At 44.8% G+C, this 14,742-nt stretch overlaps 1 protein-coding gene across 1 annotated transcript; it reads left to right on the top strand.

The window, feature by feature from the left end:
- The first annotated feature begins 1,406 nt into the window (after window positions 1-1,406).
- sp2 (sp2 transcription factor) lies at window positions 1,407-14,599 on the top strand. Its single transcript, XM_068727527.1, has 8 exons — window positions 1,407-1,447; window positions 4,737-4,813; window positions 5,387-6,127; window positions 6,919-7,137; window positions 9,166-9,442; window positions 9,921-10,098; window positions 10,278-10,471; window positions 10,946-14,599. Exons 1-8 carry the CDS (start codon window positions 1,441-1,443, stop codon window positions 11,044-11,046), a joined length of 1,794 nt encoding a protein of 597 aa, XP_068583628.1. The 5' UTR covers window positions 1,407-1,440; the 3' UTR covers window positions 11,047-14,599.
- The last annotated feature ends 143 nt before the right edge of the window (window positions 14,600-14,742 follow it).

The following is a 14,742-nucleotide window of genomic DNA, read 5'->3' as shown; positions in this document are numbered from 1 at the left end:
GGATTCAACACACAGCAGGCCTCTGTTACAGCCAGGCAGTGGTGGAATGTAATACCGTCTGTACTTAAGTACACACTTGAGGTACTTGTACTGTACTTGAGTCTTTTCTTTTCATGTCATTTTATACTTTATATTTATACTTTATACTCCTCTACATTTATCTGACAGCATCGATTACTTTACAAATGATGATTTTTGACACACAAAAATATAAGAAGAACTGTTTAGAAGATGCTTTTGTTAAACGACCCAACGGTTTGTACAATACAGCTGAAATGATTGACAGAAGATTTACTGTCATTTTTCATATAAAAACATTCCATGTTTCCAGCTTCACAAATCCGAGCTGAAACGTTAATGTGTTAGTAATAATAATAATAATGAACAAAACAATCATTATGAAGTCACTTTGGGCTAATTGTGACGGCCTTTTTTCCACTACTTTATCAAACATTCAATTGATTAATGCAGAAAATAATCACCAGTTAAAAGTTTAAAATGAGGTCCACCACACCTATAACAGTAGAATCCAGTCCTACATTAATCATTATCATGAGTAATGATGATGTAGTGTAGGTGGACACTTTCCTTCACATTTTAAATGTAGTATTTCTGACAGTATGGTGTGAGTACTGTCCTTTAGGCAAAGTGAAGGATCTGAAATACTTATTCCAACAAGTGGGAACCTCATGCTACTAGTATGAAGAACAGCCAGATGTGGCCTGTACCTTTATCGACACAGTAATTAAGTAGTGTAGTAGTTACATGTGTATATGCTTACTTTCTCTGCTCTACTTTATTGTCTTTAATGTCCTTGTGTTTATATGTTTCTTGTTTATTTGTATATTCTGTGTATGTACGTTGAGAGCAATGTACACCTATACGTACATGGTCAATAAAGCTGATTGTGATGAACTATTAACAGGCCAAAGCTTCACAATGAACACATGTATAATCCTTACTGCAGCGTGTGTTATCGCACCATAACGGACTGATCCTCGTAATGAAACACGGGACAGTTCAAACACGCTCCGGTGACTCAGAGCTCATTGATGGACGCGGTTGTCGCTCTTGTTCGGGTCGAGCAGCCCTTCCCCTCTCACATTGGTCGTCGGGGCCGTCAGTGGAGCCGTTAGCCTCGCTGTGATAGGGGCCCTCGGTTTGTTCTCGGCTCGCTTCTTTAGAAAACGCCTCCTAGCACGAATCTCGACATCCCATTGGTCGAGCCTTCCCCTTGTCCTTCGCAGTGACGTGCGTGAAATCTCGCGCCGCCGATTGGCTCGCTTGAATTTCACTCACGACGGACCCGAGCTCGAGCTGATTGGCCGGAGCGCGCGTCGCTCGACCGCTCCGTTGTCCGCGGATTGGTGCACAGCGAGAGCGTGGGCGGATTCCTCCACGGGGCTCGGTCTTCAAGGCTCACGGAGAGCGAATGTCGTCATGAGCGGTGGGTAGGAATTAAAACATTGGTGTATTTTATATTACTACTTCGTTAAACATTGTATTTGCATTGGACAGAAACGCACTGGACGTTATGCGGTACGAATAAATGTGTTTTTAGTGGGTGGCTCGGCCAGTTGTGTGAACCACAATAAGCACTTCCGGTAAAAAAAAAAGGGTCTGCCTTTTTTCTCCTGTAACGTATTCAAAGAGAGTTTGACTAGCAAGCTAGCTACGCTTCAGCTAGCCAAAATATGCGAGTGTAGCTGTGGTTCTTTACTCACTCCGCCCTCCCTCCCCCTCACACCCTCCCCCGCCCATCTAGTCCACAATAAAACATAGTGATGGTGCAACTAACGGTCCCATCTTGGTTCGTTTAAAAGTACAAACTTTAAGCTGCACTCGGGCCAAATCAGCTTAAGCTAGCTGCTAGCTGCTAGCCACTTTAGTCTAGTGTTGCTGTGTTAGCTTGCTAGCTAGCTACCGTTAGCTGCTTGTCCACAGCAAACCAGCAGTGTTTTTAGATGGCGGCGCTATTTTGAGGCCGCACTGTTTTTTCTTCTTCTTTTTTAAATATGTGTGCATTACTGGCAGTGGTGCACGAAAGTACTCACTAACTTAAAGTTGCAATACTGCACTGTAGAAATACTTTGTTTTGCAAGTACAAGTCCTGCATCCAAAAAGCTTATTCAAAGTAAAGTGTCACAGTACACAAGTATATGAATATTAGCATTTAAATATAGTTTACGGTAGTACAATAATGCAGAAATGTCCCATTTCAGAATCACGTAACTTTATATTATGTCACTGCTTTTGTAATTATTGATGTATTAATGTGTTCATCGCTTTAATGTGGCAGCTGGTAAAGATGGAGCTCATGCTCGGTGGCTTTAATCCATATACACTTTATTTCAGTGTTTCCATTGTATGCAACTGTATACTTATACTCCACTATATCTCAGAGGGAAATGTAGTACTTTTTACTCTACTTCTGTCTGACAGCTTTAGTTACTTCTCAGATTACAGTTTTCATACCCTGACCGGTTAAACCAATGCATCTCCAGATGTGGAGACTTTAAGACGACGGATGGAGTGTTTACGTTATAAATTGAGAAAAAAATCTTCTTGAGCTTCATAAACTATTCAAAATTCACAGTCACAAAGTGGAGAACGGGGCTGTTGTTCTGAGGTCATGACAAGTTGACTTTTTAGAGACGTTACAAGCGTATAATGAGCTTATAAAATATGATGTATTGCTGTAGATTAAACTACCCAACAGTATACAAAGGAGTTAAGATCATCAGCACAACTGCAACATCTACAGCAGTAAAAGGCAACATGCACATAAATGCAACTGTGATAGAGCATTTTTAAACTGTGTGGTATTAGTATTTTGGCTTCAGTAAAAGTTCTAAATACTTTTTCCACCACTGCCAAAAAAAGTATGTTGGGCAAGAGAGCGATTAGTCCCCCAGCATGCTGTGGTATCTCTGAGTGGAAGGTGTCGGTGCCACAGCTGCATTTATAGAGCATCTGCTTAATGAGGCACAGAGGCAACGCTTCCTGTTTGGTCTGCTGATCAGCAGCCACAACACAGCAGTTTGTTTTTCTGTCAGGGTGAAGTTCACTTTCTACAGACGAGGCGGTGGACTGAAGCGGTTCACGTCGATGTTCACAACCCTTTGTACTGTAGGAACCTCCCTCATAACAACCGACTCGTGTTTTTAACTCTCTTCATTTGAATGCGGCTGTAAAGGACCGTCACATGGTACGATTACATTGGAGTCGCCGAGCTGAGCTTGTGTTCCTTACCACAGAAAACACATACATGGGAGTCTTTGACAATCAGTCAGAGGTGAAACGTTCTGTCCGATGCATGATAAAAATCCCAATTTACAAATCCAAACAAAGATGGTCGCTGTAAGGAACATGTTTGCACAAAGCAAAGCAAACTGTAAATGTTTTGTCCTCCGTTATATTGATCTGTGTTGATGTTACTTTCTATTATTTTGTATATTCATGCAAAATAACAACTCCGTATTGTTCTTGTGGTGTTTTTCCCTGCTAAACCTTCCTCCCTGTCCTGTAGCACACGACTTATTTTAATTCAGATTGTCAGAAGAGTCTCAGAGGATTCTGTGAAAATACTCTCAGAACAGCTGAACATATTGATTAATAATGTTCTGTGGCACGAAGGCTTCACTGTGTGTCTGAACTGTAACCTTAATACTCTGCCTTCTGAGGCACAAACTGCTCTTCTTAATTGCTCACGGGTGCAATCACAGTCCGGTTGCAGCACATCTGTGATGAGTCGGTACTTTCCCAGAGCGCTGGCTCTGTGGCTGTCATGTGGTTTCGTGTCACCTGCTGTTTTCCAGCGGACGTGCCTCGACCTTGACTGTGACGTACTCAAATATTCATATTTCAGTTTGTTAACACGTTCGTGAAAGATGACACATGTTGAGTCTTTTGTGCTTCAGTGTATTTCAGCGTATATATATTTTAAATATAGGATAGTAATTTGTGAACACGCTGTGTTACACATCTCTTGGACAGTACCGGCCTCAACCGATCTGGGTCATTAGACTGCGTTTCTTTGCTTACAGAGCATCTCGCTTGTTATCAGTATTTTGATATTTGTTTACTTTTCGAGGGCCAAACATAACAGCTGTTTGTCCGTAAACTAACGTCGTGCAACCGGCTCACTAGACGGATGTTTCATCTAAACAACGTCGGTTGCTTTTGCACGAGAACCAAAAGGGTCGCAGCTGTTTTGAAAATGTTTCAAACACAACTTGTTGTCCTGGATATGTAAACGTGTGTGTGTGTGTGTGTGTGTGTGTGTGTGTGTGTGTGTGTGTGTGTGTGTGTGTGTGTGTGTGTGATCGTTATGTTGATTATTAAATTGTCAAAATAATTGTAGCTTTTTGCCACACAGTAGTACTTAATGTGTCAAAGAGATCTGTGTACCTGGTCGCTTTATAACATGTAAAATACTTCATCTCCGAGATAGAAATGCTGTCTTAAAGGAGCTCATGTTTACTCATGAGCTCCTTTCATTTTATTTCTGAGTTATACTGCATGATATTTGCAAGTGGACGCTCTGATTGTCGGCTTCTTTTGCGTGGCTGGTGATGTTTAACGTTGGTCATCAGAGCTCGTCTGTCTTCGATCTCTCTCTCTGTGTTTTTGTAGGAATGTGCCGCGATGTCCTTGAGCAGCCTGTCCGCTGAAAATAGACGCTTTCAGGCGGCCTGAATGTGACTCTGCTGTGTGTCTCTCTGTGTTTTCTCCAGAACAACAGGACAGCATGGCCACCACCGTTGCTGTCAGTCCCAGTGAATACCTCCAGCCCTCCACCGCTTCATCGCAAGTGAGTAAACGAGCCCGGACCCTGACTTCACTGTCTCCAGTGACCCACGGTGCGTTCACGGCGCCAGGGTCGTACAGAGCGACTGAGATGAATGAACTATCGGCCCTCGACCCTTTAGAGCGCTCAGAGGGGCAACTATTTTGGGGTTTTTAGTGATAACGATCTGATTTTGAATGCTGTCTAAGCAGGGCCAGCAATGTTTGTGATGACATGATGAGATGGTGATCATGTGTTCGACGTGTCCGGTCACTTTGCTCTTAATTACTCTCCCTGTATACCTGGATTTATATGGTCCTATTCTGCCTGGGGATGCTGCACCGGTATCTGTAACAATAGGCTGATCGGGTGTCGGATACCGTTATTTTAATCTGTAACAATTCAGTACAGCTTTGTATTAATTTGTCACATTTGGGCATCAAGTCAGTACTGGTATCTCTTAGAGCTTAACTGTTTCTGTTCAGGCTGGTTTTAATGCTGTGTGTGTGTGTGTGTGTGTGTGTGTGTGTGTGTGTGTGTGTGTGTGTGTGTGTGTGTGTGTGTGTGTGTGTGTGTGTGTGATCTGTCTCCATGCAGGACGCCCAGCCCTCTCCTCTGGCCCTCTTGGCCGCCACCTGCAGTAAGATCGGCCCTCCTGCCGCTCAGGCGCCCGTCACCTCTCCTCCGGCGCAGCCGCAGCCTCGCAGGCTCCTCCCCATAAAGCCGGCCCCCATCGCCCCCGCTCCACCCAAGAACCTGGGCTTCCTCTCGGCCAAGGGCAATGTGATCCAGCTGCCCGCCGGCCTGGGCTCCACGGCCCCCGGCAGCCCCATCGTGCTCACCATCCAGCAGAGCCCGGCCCGCAGCAACGCCTCGGCCCCCACCAACATCCAGTACCAGATGATGCCGCAGATCCAAGGAGCCCAGACTATCCAGATGATGCAGCAGGGCGGTCAGATCCAGCTCATACCGGGCACCAACCAGGCCATCATCACCACGCCCATGACCGTTCCGGCCCCCGCCGCCGCCGCCGCTCCGGTCACGCCGCAGAAGACCGTAGCCATCAAGCCCTCCCCAAAGTCGCGCAAGCCAAACAACTCCGCCGCGAACGTGGTGCAGCTGCCCGGCGGGATAACGCTGCCGTTCAACGTGGCGACCGGAGAGGTGGGCGGGGCTCAATTCATCACAGAGGCGGCGGCCGCCCCTCACAAACCGGGGAAGGGAGGACGGGGGAGGAAGAAGAAAATGGTTCTGGCTGCTTATCCTCCGCCTCCTGCCTCTCCACCCGCCGAGCAGATGGAGACCATCCTGATCGAGGCTGGCGACAACATCATCCAGGTACGTCTGGCAGAAAAGCCCCGAGATATATTCCACTTGTCCCGTCCTGCATCACAAAGACCAAGTGCTGTGTTCAGCCAACAGTTGAACGATGATGGAGCTAATCAACTGTTTTCTTGCCTTTTTTAATATATTGAACTACTTCAGGAGCCCACAGCTCTTTTCGGCGTCCATCGTAAAAAAAAAGGAAGCGCAAACAGGATGTCCCGCCCATGTGGCGTGATCAATTATTTGTCGCATCAGAGCAGAAGACCTGCTTTTCACGACATGAACGGTAAAATGTGGACGTTGTGTCGCTGTGTTTTCAGTGAAAGCGAGATGAAGTAAAGCTTTGTCGTAGCTGGTACCGCAGCGTTCGGCCTCCGCAGATGGCGTGCTCGGAAACGCTCGAAGGCGTGCAAACAAAAACATGTAGTGTGAAGGAGACAACGAGTGTAACTGGCAGAGCGCCATGATCCCACCTCCTCGATGTCGAGCAGGAATCGTAATCAACTGTGAAACTTGTACCTCGTGTTCAATTTGGCTGCAAAATCTTTCTATATTTCTGTAAGACCTCCGGTTTCCAAAGCATTTACAAACAAACCCCTCCTTCATCATGTTGTAGTTACACCGTGTCCTGCTACCCTTAAAGACGTGGTTTATGGTGGCCTACTGACGAGAGACGTGGTCCCATAACTGAACCATCGCAGGCGTGACTCCATTCCAGCAGCCCTCCTGTACACCAGCAGCCCAACACGCTGAATCCTTCTCATCTGTGGTCTCGGAGTAACTTCTCCCGTCTCTATCTGCAGGCAGGAAACAACCTACTGATCGTGCAGAGTCCCGGGCAGCCGGCTATGGTGCAGCAGGTCCAGCTGGTCCAGTCCAAACCGGAGTCTCAGGTGGTTCAGATCCCCCAGCAGGCCCTGAAGGTGGTGCAGGCCGCCTCCGCCACGCTGCCGCCCGTCCCGCAGAGACAGTCGGTCCAGTCGAGCCTGCAGGTCTCTCAAGCGGAGCCGACGCCAACGCAGGTATCCGTCCACACAGCGAGGACCTCTGAGTCATTCAAAGCCGACGGTGCCGATGCATCCAGGGTCCCAGATATGGTGCTGTATTTTCGTGGGAGGAGGGTTAAGTGGTGAGATCAGGACGACGCTACGGCGAGCCAGAAATGTTAGAATACCTTCGATATGAGAACATTTGTTATTAGGTTTTAATGTTTTAATGGGAGGGAAAACAGCCTGACGTTGTAAACAAGTCAGATGTTGCAGGATCGGCCTTTTTTGGACTAACCAGTGGAACGTGTGAGATGTCCACTGTGTTCCGGACCTTTGGCTCACTGTTCTGATGTTCTGCCGGTTCGATCGCGGACCGTGAGCGCGGCGTATTCTCACCGCACGTTGTTTCACGAGGCGTTTCTTTAACCTCGTGGTTTGCTGCTCTTTGGTTCTTCTTAATTGTTTGGGTTTTCTCACGCATCAATCATTTAGGAAGAGCAGAGAACACATTGAACCTTTTTATTATTTTTTTTTTTAAAGGCCACACCGCCCCGGACCGTGGAATGGGGCGCCGTGGTGCTGGAGATCCGCACACACACACACACACACACACACACACACACACACACACACACACACACACACACACACACACACACACCTTACCTCCTACCACACTGATTTCAGCGTCTCCATCGGCTGCATGTTTGATGCGTTGTTAGCGAACGATACATTTTCTACAAAATACAACAAAAACAAACAACAACAGTGAACCCTCTTGTGTACCACGCTAAAGGAATAAAATGTGAGATGTTCTAATGTCTTTACTTTGTTTCCAGTACCTGTTTCTTTAAGTCTAGTTTTAAACCTGAGGTCTACAGATAGATGGTGCTACTATGCCTGTTCTATAGTACGTCAAGGTTCATCCAGGTCCAGTTAGAGAGAGTTTCCTCATCAACGGGTCACAAAACGAGACACAAGAATGATTTAGTCCCACGTGTGTCGAAGTAGCAGCTGACTGTCAAATCAAAATAAAGAAAGCTAAAGTGAATAATATCTCAATGATATTTATTGCCAAATAATTTCAAATTGAGCTGGATGAATTATAAATAATATATACTCTAATAATAAATAATCGTTCTTCTCTTTTCAAGTAAAATAAGAGCTGGATAAAAAAAAAAGAAACATTCCATAATGTGGATGGTCACGAACCGACTGTCTCTCTGACTCGCGTTACTCTTCTGCTCTCCGTCCTCATTCCTCGTCTCTCGAGTCGGAATCTGTGCACACGTGTCGTGATTGGCTGAGCGGCGTCACGCGGTGTGATTCACAACGCATATGCTAATTGGTCGCTGTGTGTTTACTGCGCTCCAGCAACATGTCAGAACCCTCAAATATCCATCGGTGACCCTCTGCTGTAACTGTGTCAGTGACAACGCATCGTACCGTAAGTTCTAAATAAACAACATGAATGTTTATTTAGTTACCAGCTTAATTTGAATACAGCGATATTGTCATACGTCGTCATGTGTTCTCATGAGAATTTGATATGGTGTCACATCTATGCTAACTGTATCTACGTGGTGTTCTTATTCGCTTTGAGGAGACAGTCGAGGTAAAGGGTTCCTGTGAGCTGATTTAGAGTAACAGTGAACAGAGATCACGTGACAGCTGTCTGGATCAGACACTTCTGCTCTTTAGGCAATTCTTCAACGTCGTAGATCAGAACAACCTGAAAAATCAGAAGCGTCACGTTTCATAACGTATCACAGACTATTATTTGCGCCTCTGTCTCGTCCTCGTCGCACATTTTCTGGTGGAAAATAACCTCTTTAACCTCTAAGCGAGATGAGAAAACTCTTAAATATGAAAAACATATTTATTGAACAGACGCTAATAATACTTCAGCAGAATGGATGGAGCTCTTTCCCCACTAAAAGAACCATACGATAGATTTATAATAAGGTATTCTGTTAGATTTATTTTGAACTCGTTGTCGTCTCTCTCCTCAGGACGCAGCGATGAAAAGCACAAAGTTTTAACTACAACTTCTTCCCTCAGATCCTCTTCAAAACCGCGTCCGGCGAGTGGCAGTCCGTTCAGATCCAGGACTCGGCGACGACCCCGACCACGTCGGTCGCCGCCTCGCCGCCGGCCGGCGCCAAGAGGACGCAGGCGGGGGGGCGGAAGGAACGGACTCTGGCAAAGATCGCCCCGGCAGGGGGGATGCTGTCGCTGAGCACGCCGCAGCTGTCCTCGACGACGCAGGCGGTGCAGACGATCAGCATCAACGGGGTCCAGGTCCAGGGGGTTCCCGTCACCATCACCAACGCAGGGGGTGAGCGGGAAGTGGGGTTCTGTTGGGGTTCTGCTGGGGTTCTGCTGGTTTTTACGAGAGAGACCCGGGGTCGTAAAGCACCATTTATGTTTTTATTTTTTTATGGCATAAAGGACAGAATTGTGAGATTTTCTCTGGAAAAGGATAATAAACTGAGACCAGAACCGTTTTATAATAACTGTCACTGAATAAAGTGACGGTACGAGTCATTTTCAGACTGAAATGAACAGAAGTGACCATATTTAAAATGTGGAGGAGTGACGTAGAGACGCCGTAGACGTCTCTGGTAGAGACCTGTCAATCACAGTAAGCCCCGCCCATAAAGCATCCCCTGCTTTATGGTGTGTTTGACTCTAAATGGAGCATAATGTACTAAATGAACATCATGCTGTGTTGAAGAAGACTTGAAGCTGGAGGAGGAGCTTGGTCCGGAGCCCTGCGTTGCGTCTCACAGTGTCTCCGTCTCTGTGTTTGTCAGGCCAGCAGCACCTGACGGTGCAGACGCTGCAGGGTGGAGGGCTCCAGCTGGCGGCGACGCCGGGCCAGCCGGCCATCCAGGTGGACCAGACCCTCACCCTGGAGCTGCCCGGCCAGCCGGGAGAGAAGAAGAGGCGCATGGCCTGCACCTGTCCCAACTGTAAAGACGCAGACAAGAGGTGAGCGTGTCAAAGACAGAAATACAGAAATACATATCGCATGATTACTTTTGAATGTACTGTGTATCTCACTGTGTGTGTGTGTGTGTGTGTGTGTGTGTGTGTGTGTGTGTGTGTGTGTGTGTGTGTGTGTGTGTGTGTGTGTGTGTGTGTGTGTGTGTGTGTGTGTGTGTGTGCAGGCCCGGGGAGGTGGGGAAGAGGAAGCACATCTGTCACATCATCGGCTGCGAGAAGACGTTCAGGAAAACGTCGCTGCTCAGAGCTCACGTCCGGCTGCACACCGGAGAGAGGCCCTTCGTCTGCAACTGGGTTTTCTGCGGGAAGCGTTTCACACGCAGCGACGAGCTGCAGCGGCACGCCAGGACACACACAGGTCTGAAGCACACACACACACACACACACACACACACACACACACACACATAATGGAGTACTTCTCAGGGAGTTACAGAGAAGTGATGTTATCTCAACTGAGAAAGATCCAGAGAAAATTATGAAGGATCAGTTAATAAACTCAGATCAGTGATCAGAGATGCAGCGGTGTTTTGTCATTCTTATGTCTTGGAGCCTGTCGGATAAATCGGCCTAAATGATCTATCTGTTATATATCTATTATATATCTCGGAATTGGCATAGACTGTATGTTTTATGTTTTATTCTTATAGTTAAGACACGTGAATATATTCAGAATGCTCTTCTCTTGTACAGAATTTTGCAAAAACGACAACACGACATGATCGTGTCTTGAACACAAATGATGTTGTGTTGTTTGCACGTTTTTTTAAAAACATAACCCCGCCCCTTTCTCTCTCTCTCTCTTTTTTTTTCTTTCTTTCGTCTCCCACAGGAGACAAGCGCTTTGAGTGCAGCCAGTGTCAGAAGCGCTTCATGAGGAGCGACCACCTGACGAAGCATTACAAGACTCACATAAACACCAAGAACCTGTGAGAGCTGTGTACCGAGCGTATGTATGTGTGTATATATATATATATATATATATATACATATATATACGCAGACAGACTCTCTGAGACTAACGACCGCGTTAGAGGAAGGAGGGGCCCGGAGGAGCGTCTGTTGACTCCTCCCCCTTTTTATGGGAAACGCTCCAAAGACAGGGTCCCCTGTCCCCCCTCTCTCTCCTCTGGGACACTGTGTAGCGTGGTGTACAAACAAACAAACAAACCCTTCCTGGTGGACTTCAAACTGATCCAGCAAATGTGTTAATAATAGTTTATCTTTGTTTTTGTTTGTTTTTTTTATCCTCTGGTCCGAGTGGATTCCAGAACTGGCTCCGACCGAAGGCTTCGCCCGCAGATGTTCCGCTCTGCTTCTTTATTTATGAGCTCTGGGGGACGAGCAGAACAGAACTACTCAGACTGAAACACCCCAGGACTCCAGACACAGTTTCCCGCTCTTTTATTTCGGTTTTATTCCCCCCAAAACCCGGCTTGATTTCTCTTCATTTGTTCCGTCGGTGACTACTGGGAGATCCCAGAAATTGGCTTTCAAAAAAAAAAAAAAAAAGGAAAGAAAATCTAACTAAATATATATATATATATATATTACATAAAAACTCCACTTCCAAGACTTTTGAAAAGCTTTTAGAAGTTTTACCGTCACTATTTTTAAAAGTGTGTGTATGCATACTATTATACATAATATTAATATTGATAATAAACTATTTATAAAAATTTTTCCATACAATTGTTAATTGAAAGATCGAACGATCGTTTGGGCACTGATGAGGCTGCGCTCCTCCAGCAGTGTACTAATATCTCAGTGAAGATCCTGACTCCTGCTGTAAAATATTCACACAGTGATCGAAATGCAACAACATGAACGTATGAACAAAAATATATAATTTTATTTGGAAATTTAGTTTGCTTAAACTGAGAGACTTGACGTCGAAATTCGAATCGAACGTCGCACTCAAACTTGGTGTGAAGCTGGGCAATGTTTCAAAATGTCTTCTTGGCCGACGGAGCGCGATGGAGACAGTTTCTAGTCCAACATTTGGTTTATTCTGAAGGAAGATCCTGAGGCGCTGCACGTCTCCTATCGTGATCAGGTGAAACGATAGAGGACCCGGGATTGATCCCTGTGGAACACCGGAGTGTTGAGATGAACCACCTGACGGGTCGGTGGGGGTCGCGGTGATGTCACCTTTCATCAGCTGTGAGGAGGACGTTGTTTGGGACGTCTCAGGTGATCGGAGGACTCCACCGATACCTCAGACATGTTCTCTTAAGGAAACGCCGTTGAGTAACTTCACTTTTAAGTCTCCTTAATCAACGAGTCATGTTTCACGGACCGCATCAATAACCTGATGTCTAAGGAGAGAGATGATTTAATTTATGATATATGTATACTACCTAACATTCTCTACCTTTATTAGAGAAGTACCGCAAAAAACGTTCAACTTTCTGGAGAACTTCACTTCCTGTGTTGTCGAGCTGCAGGGCTGAGTTAATAACAAATCCAAGAGTCTTTTTTTTTTATTTATTTTTTTTAAAGTTTGATAAATATTAGTCTCCGGGTTTAAATCTGTGAAATGTTAGCGATCACCTTGGTGATAAACCCTCCTCTTCTCTCTGCGATTCCAAACCAGGTCGCTAACACGGCGTCCATCTTGGATACCTCAACGGGTACGTCTAGGGCTGGGTATCCGACGTCGACATTTTCGGTCCTGAAACGTGTCTCACTGAGTATCGAAGCTGTCAAGTATTGAGAGTCGGCTTCCAATATTTGGCCAGATTTCTACTCTGTTAACGTGTTCCTGAGTCCAAACATTCAGACAGTATTCTGTTTACTTCTTTAAATGGCTGCGTGTGGTTAGACGTTTACTTTGAACTCCTTTTATTCAACGAAAAGATTGCTCTTTTTTTTTTTTTTTTTTTTTACTTTCACATTTTCCTTGTGGCATAAATGTTCAAAAAACAACATGTTTATACTTCTCAAAGTAAGGTATCACAAACGGTATGATGCCCAGCCCTACTTACACTGTGTGTACTAATAAATAAGTAACTAAATTCCAGAGTAACTCTGCTCTTCTGCTTTACTCACGGTATGATTTTTGATTTCTGATTTGACGCCTATGCATCGCTGTGTATGTGTGTGTGTGTGTGTGTGTGTGTGTCTGTGTGTGTGTGTGTGTGTGTGTGATCAGATTTCCAGTTATTTGGCCCGGCTTGACAATCACGTCCCTAAAAATGAAAACAGTAAAACTCTTTCTCAGGCCTTTGATCAGCTCCTTTGTACATGAATAACTTTCTTTCTTCCCAGCTATATGATAGCTTTAATTCTGAATTAACACCTTTTTTTTGTTTTTTTTTGTCGTCATGCAGATGACCAGCGTCAGGCCTACTGTACAGTATTCACACACGTTGCTTCAGTATCTTTGGCTTTACAGAAACACATTGTTGCTCTCACCGTTTCTCTGATATGTCGGTTTGAAGTCTGAACCTTTTTATTTTGGAAAAAAAAAAAAAAAAGCACAGACTTCTAGTTAAATAAGCTTTTTTTTTGGGGGGGTCAAATGAGGCAGCGTGTTGAGTCCCCACTGTGGCGTGTTTTAATACTGTGACATACATGTTCAATGGACGCCGCTGCCTCGCTTCAACATCCAACAACTTTGACCAAAAAAACAAGCTGAAGTCAGATGTGTTTTTTTAAATTTATTTTTGTTTTTGTTTAAAGCACTTTGAACCAGTTGTCATCAAAGTGCTTCCCAAGGGGGCGACGGATACTGCGTAAAGCTTACATGTAGGTGGCCAATATTTGGTGTATTTTTTTTTTTTTTTTTTTTTTCAAAGAATGTGTCTGAAGACGCGCGATGCCGTTGAGGACGGATTAGACGGAGCCTGCTCATATTTATGTTTGTATTTCATGTCTGGATATGTAAATACGGTGCGTGTCTGGTGGACGCCGTTGATGTAGGATATTAGAACAGGAACGTTAAGCTGCCTAGCGCTGCGGTCGGCCCTGAAGGAAAGCGACCTTTGTACAGTGTGTGAGGAATAAAATATAATGTGACATTGTATAGCTTCATTCCTGCTTTGTATACGACTTCTCGATCTTTTTTCTATTGAATTAAAGACGCCTTAGGAAGCTGCAGCCCGTATTTAAAGATGTTTTCTTTTCTTGTCTGTTTCCAGGTAACATTTGTCAAATTCCTTTTGTGTTTTTAAACTTCTGTTACATCATGATGTAATGTGCACTGATTTAAAACCCACAGGTTCCAACGTTTGTAGAATGTGATCCAAAATTTGAATGAAATATATAATGAGATTTTCCAAATTTAGACATTTTTTTTTATTGCTTGGTTTCGGCGAGTTTAAAGCTTCTCCTTCTTCCGGGCCTTTGTGTCGTATATTGTTCTGGTTATACGGAGAACCCAGAGAACCAGCAATTCATTTTATAACTTTTGTAAAGGTGCTAAAACATAAAGTTTGCTCCTTTTTTACAGTCACCCCCCCGTCAATAAACAACTCAAACCATTTTTGCCGCCTCTTTTTATTTTTTCCTACTCCCATGTTAGAATAAATGCTAAATAAAAAACACTTTTAGTAATTTCCTAAGTGCTTCGTTTAGTCCTTGAGTCTTTTGTAAAGATACAACATGTCTGACTTTGTCAGGGTCAGA

The sequence above is a fragment of the Cebidichthys violaceus genome, unplaced genomic scaffold (assembly GCF_023349555.1).
Source record: "Cebidichthys violaceus isolate CVI_PGR_0920_01 unplaced genomic scaffold, fCebVio1.0.p SCAF_4, whole genome shotgun sequence".
Classification (NCBI taxonomy): domain Eukaryota; kingdom Metazoa; phylum Chordata; class Actinopteri; order Perciformes; family Stichaeidae; genus Cebidichthys; species Cebidichthys violaceus.
Note: the sequence above shows the minus strand (reverse complement) of the source record. Positions and strands in the feature narration are given on the sequence as shown.

Excerpts from the sequence above, each read along its gene's own strand:
- sp2 (XM_068727527.1), top strand. Across the intron at positions 4,814-5,386 it reads CCTCCACCGCTTCATCGCAA|GACGCCCAGCCCTCTCCTCT; the intron begins GTGAGTAAACGA and ends GTCTCCATGCAG. Across the intron at positions 9,443-9,920 it reads CACCATCACCAACGCAGGGG|GCCAGCAGCACCTGACGGTG; the intron begins GTGAGCGGGAAG and ends TGTGTTTGTCAG.